This window comes from Phoca vitulina, unplaced genomic scaffold, assembly GCF_004348235.1.
Source record: "Phoca vitulina isolate PV1807 unplaced genomic scaffold, GSC_HSeal_1.0 scaffold2, whole genome shotgun sequence".
NCBI classification, from domain to species: Eukaryota; Metazoa; Chordata; class Mammalia; order Carnivora; family Phocidae; genus Phoca; species Phoca vitulina.
Window position 1 is genome coordinate 30,375,116 of NW_022589705.1, and position 8,452 is coordinate 30,383,567.

The window sequence follows — 8,452 nt, forward strand, 5'->3', positions numbered from 1 at the left end:
AAAGTTTTACTTCTTCCTTGCCGATTTGGATGCCTTTTATTTCTTTTTGTTGTCTGATTGCTGAGGCTAGGCCTTCCAGTACTATGTTGAATAACAGTGGTGAGGATGGACATTCCTTTCTTGTTCCTGACCATAAAGGAAAAGCTCTTAGTTTTTCAGCATTAGGATGGCCTTTATTATGTTGAGGTATGTTCCTTCTAAACCTACTTTGTTGAGGGTTTTTATCATGAATGTATGTTGTACTTTGCCAAATGCTTTTTCTGCATTTATTGAAATGATCATATGGTTCTTTAATTAATGTGCTGTATCACAGTGATTGATTTGTGAATATTGAACCACCGTTGCAACCCAGGAATAATTTCCACTTGATCGTGGTGGATGATTTTTTTAATGTATTGTTGGATTCAGTTTGCTAGTATTTTATTGAGAAATTTGCATCCATGTTCATCAGGGATATTGGCCTGTAGTTCTCTTTTTTAGTGGAGTCTATCTGGTTTTGGATCAGGGTAATTCTGGCCGCACAGAAAGAGTTTGAAAGTTTTCCTTCCTCTTCTATTTTTTGGAATAGTGTGAGAAAAATAAGTATTAACTCTTCTTTACTCTTCTTTAAGTGTTTGGTAGAATTCACCTATGAAGCCATCTGGCCCAGGACTTCTGTTTGTTGGGAGTTTTTTTTTTTTTATTACTGATTCAGTTTCTTTGCTAGTTATTGGTCTGTTCAAGTTTTCTATTTTTTCCTGTTTCAATTTTGGTAGTTTCTAGGAATTTGTCCATTTTTTCCAGATTGTCCAATTTGTTGGCATATAGTTTTTCTTAATATTCTCTTACAGTTTGTATTTTTGTGGTTTCAGTGGTTGTTTGTCCTCTTTTACTTTGGATTTTGTTTGAGTCCTTTTTTTTTTAGTTTCTATATCATTTATTTCTGCTCTAATCTTTATTATTTCCTTCCTTCTGTTGGCTTTTGGCCTCATTTGTTGTTCTTTTTCTAGCTCCTTCAGGTGTAAGGTTAGGTTGTTTATTTGGGATTTTTCTTCTTAAGATAAGCATGTGTTGCTATATACTCCCCTCTTGTTTTATGTTCCTTTTTCTCTCCTTTGATTCCTCTTTTTTTATTATTTATTTATTTGACAGAGAGAGACACAGTGAGAGAGGGAACACAAGCAGGGGAAAGTGGGAGAGGGAGAAGTAGGCTTCCCGCTGAGCAGGGAGGCTGATGCAGGGCTTGATCCCAGGACTCTGGGATCATGACCTGAGCTGAAGGCAGAAGCTTAATGACTGAGCCACCCAGGTGCCCCCCCCCCCCCCCCCCCCCGCCGATTCCTCTTCTATATCAATCAGATGTCTTTTTTTTTTTCCCCCAAATTTCCTTCTATTAAAAGTAAAGATGACTTATTTTTTGCCAGGGAGGGTCTACCTTTTTTCTATAAGTAGATTAAGTGCCTTAATGCAATCAGCTAATGGGAGACTGGATTACTGTTTTGATAAGACATAGTCTACTTCCGGCCGCCCCTTTTCCAGTGGCTTATCTTTTTTGGAATTTGAACTGAGAGTGTGAGGGTCTTTCCTTCTTAAGCATTGATGGACTGCAGGTAATTCTGCTCTGTTCTTCACAGGTTTTCAGGTTAAGATTTTAGCAAATTACCCCAAACAGCCCTCAGAATTCAGGAAGTGGCTTGATGAGGAAACATACTGTGTATTCACCACTTTTCAGTCTCCGTTGTTTCCCTCCATTTTCCACCCACCACCAAAAGCTCTTCTGCTTTCTCTGACCCCCAGAAGCAGTCTTCTCCCAGGGGCCAAGCCTGAATTCCCAGCTTCTAGCCATGGCCACCATTGGCAACTGCCCCTCAGAAAACGTAGCTGCCAAATGCCGAACATCAAAGATGATTAAGACCTATTTCCTTCTCATACAGCAGAGTTTCCTGACCTTCTTAAAACCATGACACATACGGAAAATAATATATATATATTTATTACATTATTTATTTATATATAAATATAAATATATATATATGTCAAACTATAGTAAATAAGAGGAGGATTCTTATAGCCATAAATTTCTGGCCCAGAGGTCTAGCCAACATAGGTCTTGACCAGATCACTCCACTTTACAAGTTGAGAAGATCAGTACTTTCACATTTGTAACCCATTTGTGGCACTGATTTAGACCTTTTGCCTTAATAAATTTGTTCCTCTTTTCTAAGATTCTGAATATTTTTTCATGCCCTTTGGGGGGGAACTGGTACTAACTCTAGATGCCTTTTGGATCTGAGATGATAATGTAGGTGTGCCAGAATCCCTTCCTCAGTCTGGGTCTCTATTCCATGGCTCATCTAGACTCCTTAATAGCCTGTTATTTGGAAGCAGAAATTAGTTAGCCTGTTTACCACCTCAGTTTCTCTTCTGTTCTTTTTCTATTACAAATCTTCCTCATTCAGAGGAACACATAATTTCCATTGTTTGGAGTGCAGTGTAGTTTGGCTTTGAAATAGCTGAGATAAAATTATCATTTGCAATGGGAAAATGACTGAAACAAAATGATATGTGTGGTTGAGTTTATGCTTATTTGTTGTTTTATTAACTTTTTACATTCTAAGTCTGTGGATAACTTAGTATTTTAGTTGATAAATGCAGATCCTCTGCAGTTCCAGAAAATCTCTTGGTTTCTAAAAAATGTAAACTTATGTCTACTTCACAAACAAATGTTTTATTTCATTTATAAATAGTTGAACCAGTAATAAGCTGAAAATTTACTATGATACTTAGCTGAGGAATGATGTGGAAGATTATTAGAATGTATTCACACATTAGAGTTTAATTGAGTCTTTGTGATATTCTTTATGGTATGGTAAATATGTAGAGAGAAACATAGCCTATAATTATGGCATTCATTCCTGCTAGGATTACATTATAATTGGACAATGTAATCACTGTAAATACACAGCTTAAGGTAACAGGAATGACCAGGACAACAATACTCCCTAAGCTGGCTTACAGTCATCAGGTTGCTGCTGGTGATGGGGGCCTTGTAAATGGAACACAGCAGAACTGTTTAATGACACTAGGCCATAGGAGATGGTAAAGCCTGTGGCTCCCATAGTGAAACTTTATGAGGTGGCAGCACTTCCTAATCCTAGAAAGTTCATAAATGAATTAGCAAACCCCCAATTGTTAAAGGCAAAAGGATCCAGTTATGATTCTCTAACTGCTAATAATGAAGCCATTCTGTCATTATATACTTCGTTTCATGATTTTGAGATTCCCAAGTAGAGACATTTGAACTAAAATAAACAAATAATCAAGTTAACTGTCATATGTTACTGATTAGTAAATTGGTAACAGCATACAGAACCAAGATATATGGTAAGATGGGCTAAAGCACATTTAATGTTTAATGATTATTAAGGCAATGGAAAAGAGTATAAGTAGAGTGTTTAAACTCTAGTTCTCAATTTAAGCATTTGGATCTATCAGTATAAGTTTTATAGTTTTCCAGCTGCTTACACACACATATATATATATTTAAATGGAGAAGCTTTTATTCATTAACACAGAGCCTAACACATTGTTATATTGCAATGCAGAATAAAGCTCCAAAAAAAGTAACAGAATGAAAAGGAAGAGCAAGATGTGGCTCTAGATAAAGAATTCAACAAGTCAGACTCTGAAACAGGCACTCAGATAGAATGGCCTAACCCTAACCCCAGGTTACTGTTACCGCCACCCCCACCCTGTTATGCCCCAAAATAGTCAAAAGGAAACGGTCACAAGCTCACAATTGTTTGGTTCTCACCAATGTTAACAAAGAAAAACAAAAATAAACCAAGAAGTACTTGAGGGGGTGCCTCAAGATATTCAGTCAGTAGGGGGAGAATCTCTGTTTCTGGCCTTTCAGTTTGTTAGTTACACATGGCGCGGCAGAGCTGGTGGTGGTGGCAGCTGAAGCCCCGGTACCCTTAGCAGCAGACACAACATTTAGAGCCAGGAGAAGAGGGATGGGTTTCATGCCAAGCAGACTGGAGACACCAGGGGCGGTCGGAAGAGGGTTGGGGAGGCTGGAGGGTGTGTCGGAGGTCCCCGCGGCGGCGAGGGAGGGGGTGGTGGTGGAGGAGGAAGAAGAAGAAGAAGGGGTGGAGGGTTGGGAGAGGTTGATGCTGAGGTGATCAGGGATCGTGACGGAGGCTGCCTGGGAGGAGGGTTTAGCGTTTTCTAAACTGACATTGATTAGATATTGAGCCAGGCTAACGCTGGCAGCAGATCCAGTGATGGTAACCTGCCTATCAATAGATCCTTCCACTGGGTTCGCAGTTTTCATCTGCGCCCCAGACATCTGACGGATCTCATTGATTTTGGCGCCTTGACGCCCGATTATGCAGCCAACCAAATCATTTGGAATGGTGAGTTCATGAGAAGTAGTCTGAGCAGATGCATCCAAACCACTGAATCTGGTGTTTCCATGCGTCATGGGAAAATGAGACTGTTGCATTGCCAACTGATGCAGCTTGGTCAAATCTGGCTGTGGAATGGCATACTGTCCTTGAATGGTATACGCCTGACCACCTGCAAAGATGACTGGAGAGCTGTTCGGCTTGGGCTGGTGCGGGATGGTCACGCCCTTTGGGGGGGACTCCAGCATGACCACGCAGATCTGTTTCACACACTCAATGATGGATTGCGGAATGCCAGCAATAGTGATGGCCCGCTCACTTGAGTTGGGGAGCATATCCCCTGCCACCTGGACCTGAGCCCCTGTACTCTCTCGTATTTCTTTGATCTTGCAACCACCTTTCCCGATGAGAGAGCCACACTGACTAGCAGGGACCACCTGCCTCAGGGTAACTGGGGCTCTACTGGCAGCTGTACTATTGGTCATAGAGCTGCTGATGTCCTCTTCCAGTTTGTCGGTGATCATAGCGAAGGCTTTGAAGATGGCGTTAGTGGGTCCAGCCAAAGTGATAATTCTCTCAGGACAATTCCCTTCTGAGATGTTGATACGAGCACCAGTGTCCTCATGCATCTTCTTAACGTATTCTCCTTTCTTTCCGATGATACTGCCAACTTCCTTTCCATGCATAAGTAGCCGGATGGTGAGAGTGACATTTAATCCACCTTCCGTCACGCCGGTGTCCATGTCGAGCAGTGTTCTGGGGAGCTGGACTTTGAGTGGTCAAGTCTTTGGTCACTGGTGGGGGTGAAAGCCAAAAACTGCAGGCGGAGGCGACTGAGGGGAAAGGGGGAGTGGGCGGGAAGAGGAAGGGCAGAACAACAGAGGCGGATGGGAATGCCAGGCCTCGGGTGGGCGGAGGAAGAGGAGGAAGAAGGGGGAAAGCGACCCCAGGGCGGGTGGAGGGCACAGGCTGCAGCTGCTCCGGCTGCTGCCTCTGCTGGTCTGGGAGTTCACATATTTCATTATAAAATTATTTCCAAGAATTTTGGATTTTTTTGTATAGATCAAGAATTGTTAGCTCCTTATTAGTGATTAATAGTACATATGAAAAGTATCACTTTTATCTTCTATTTAGTCACATTCCTAATGAATTCTGTTAGTATTTCGGTTGATACTCTTGCCTTTTTAAATAGGCAGTATAAGACTGTAATTAACAATATTAATAGTTAACATTGTACTTTCTTAAAGCATTATTTTTGTTTAAAATGTCTTTTTACAAATAATTTATTCATATCGGGCTCAAAAAAAAATTCACATATTGCATTTGGTAGACGTGTCTCTTGAATCTTTAATAGTTGCCCTTCCTTTATTTTCCATGACATTTATTTATGGGATAAATTGGATCATTTGCCCTACAGAATTTCTTACAGTCTTTATTTGACTGATTACATCCTCATGGCATTATTTAACATGTTTCTACATCTTCTGTATTTCATGTAAACCAGTAGCTAGGTTCAAAATCTTGATTGAATTCAGTTTTAAATCTTTTTGGCAAGAATACATCATAGGTGTACTGTAAGTTGCATCACATTAGGAGTAATGTACTGTCTGCTTGTCCTACTATCATTAACATTAAAATGAGTCAGTGGAGGGGCGCCTGGGTGGCTCAGTTGGTTAAGCAACTGCCTTCGGCTCAGGTCATGATCCTGGAGTCCCTGGATCGAGTCCCGCATCGGGCTCCCTGCTCGGTGGGGAGCCTGCTTCTCCCTCTGACCCTCCCCCCTCTCATGTGCTCTCTCTCTCTCATTCTCTCTGTCTCAAATAAATAAATAAAATCTTTAAAAAAAAAAATGAGTCAGTGGATTCTGAAGATATCAAACTGATGCATTCATTAAAAAGAATTATGTCAACACTTAGCAAATGCATTGAAGCAGTCATTGATAATCCTTGCCAAGATCCATTATTTCACTAGGGAATCTTAAAATGGTGGTTTTCTAATTCTGTTATTCTTCTGCATTTATTCGTTATCACTTTTCTAAATTTTGTAAATTTCCTTGTTTTGTCTGTTTTGTCATATATTAATGCTGATGCATGTTAAAGTCTCCCACTGCATGTGTGTTTCTGCCCATTTTTCCTCCTACAAGTATTATTTTTATTCCACATACCTTGATGCTATTATTTGGATATTATCTACTCCTTTCAGAAGATATCTGAGACTATTCACTTTTAAGCTTTTGTGGGTAGTCACAAAGTTGATGACTTATGTATTACAAATTATACTACTTAAGTAGACTTCATTATTTTATGCCTTTTTTCCTTGAATTATAGTTGGATGGTATAAGTATTGCTACCTCTAGATACCTTTTCTTCATATTTGCCTGATAATTTGTGCCTATTTCACTATTTTTGTTTCAGTGCCTTTTCATGGAGATAGGAGTTTGCTACTTTCTCCCTTTCCCAGTCCTTGATAATTTTGTCTAGGATAATTTAGTCTGGAAATAAAGCCGTTTGCTGGTTTTGTAATAGTACAATATAAATATTACTTTAAAATAAAAATTAATGTCATAGCCTTGTGTAAAATAATCATTTAAATTTATATTTCTTATCTTTATCTTATTTCATGGGGTACACACCTAGCCTGGGAACCCTGAAACTGGTAGTTAAAGCATGTTAGGAGACCTCAAAATTACTATAAAAAAGATGAGGAAGATGGTCTTTTCTTTTGTTAACAGGTCAACTATTACTTAATAAGGAATATGAGGTTTCTTGATTTTTCAGATAGAACTTATTTTATTTTTTTTAAAGATTTTGTTTGTTTTTCAGAGAGAGAGAGAGAGCACAAACAGGGGAAACAGGGAGTGGCAGGCAGAGGGAGAAGCAGACTCCCCGCTGAGCAAGAAGAGCCCAAGGTGGGGCTCGATGTGGGGCTCGATGTGGGGCTCGATCCCAGGACCTGGGATCATGACCTGAGCCAGAGTCAGCCACTTAACCGACTGAGCCACCCAGGAGTCCCATTTCAGTTAAATTTTAAAGAGCGCTATGACACAAAACAGTATGTTATCATTTCAGTTTTCCTGTTTGGTCTTAAGATGATAATTCCAGATCTAGGTTGGGCCTATTTTGAAAGTTGTTCATATTCTATGTGAAGATACTTTTCAAGTTTCAGTCAAGACAAATCTTTTTTCATGACTAATATATTTTTCGTTTTCTTCAGTGATTTTTGATCTAATAAGGTTTTCAACTTAATTTTATCATTAATAACTTAATTATGAAGTTAATGTTTATTTAAAAGCAAATTCAAATGGTACAAAGGAATATGATGTAAAAAATATTACTTCAGCTGCTTCTCACCCCAGATACCACTCCCCAGAGTAGCCACTGGTAATAGTTGCCTATTTAAAATGCTTAACCTTTAAAAGAAAGCCTAATTCTTTAACTTTAAATAATTTAGTCCAAGGAAGAAATGGTATCTGGTTCTTTTATAAATAACAAGAATTGATTTTAAATACTTTTAAATTTTAGTAGCCCACAAAACTAGAGATACTGAACAACATTGAAAATGTTTGTTAATGCTGAAATGGCCAAGTAAACATTTTTCTGTAATTTATTTTCCATTGTCTGTTTTGAGTAAAAGCATAAGCTACTCTTTTTAAAAGGATGTTTTTCTATATTCAAATAGGTATAGCAAATTTCCACTATTCATGTAAAATCAATATATAATTTTAGTGATTTCAGTTCTATTTAAAAATGAAAGTATGGTTTATCAGGGGCATTTTGTTTTTCATCTTAATGCAGTCCTTTTACGGCCATACATTCCAGTATCCAAGTTTTAAAGTAGTTTGTATACACCCAACATGCAAGGCCATGACTTTAATCATTTCCTCACCAGAACTTCAATTATGCCAAGCACTTTTTAATTATCCTGCAGCCCACAAGTCTATTCTTAGTAAAAAGTCTGACTTGTACAGAGGCAGTATATTCCTCTGTGGCAAAATTCAACTCACCACTTTGTAACCCCACCCATGAAAAAGCCCTGTGAATTAAAACCTACTAAATTAAGTGTGT

At 38.8% G+C, this 8,452-nt stretch overlaps 1 protein-coding gene across 1 annotated transcript; it reads right to left on the reverse strand.

Annotated features, from left to right (window-relative positions):
• Positions 1-3,859: 3,859 nt before the first annotated feature.
• LOC116625533 (poly(rC)-binding protein 2-like) lies at positions 3,860-5,346 on the reverse strand. The gene has a single exon (XM_032394159.1). The coding sequence runs from the start codon at positions 5,129-5,131 to the stop codon at positions 3,860-3,862; it is 1,272 nt and encodes a 423-aa protein (XP_032250050.1). The 5' UTR covers positions 5,132-5,346.
• Between the last annotated feature and the right edge of the window lie 3,106 nt (positions 5,347-8,452).

Excerpts from the sequence above, each read along its gene's own strand:
- LOC116625533 (XM_032394159.1), bottom strand. The coding sequence starts at position 5,131 with ATGGACACCGGCGTGACGGAAGGTGGATTAAATGTCACTCTCACCATC.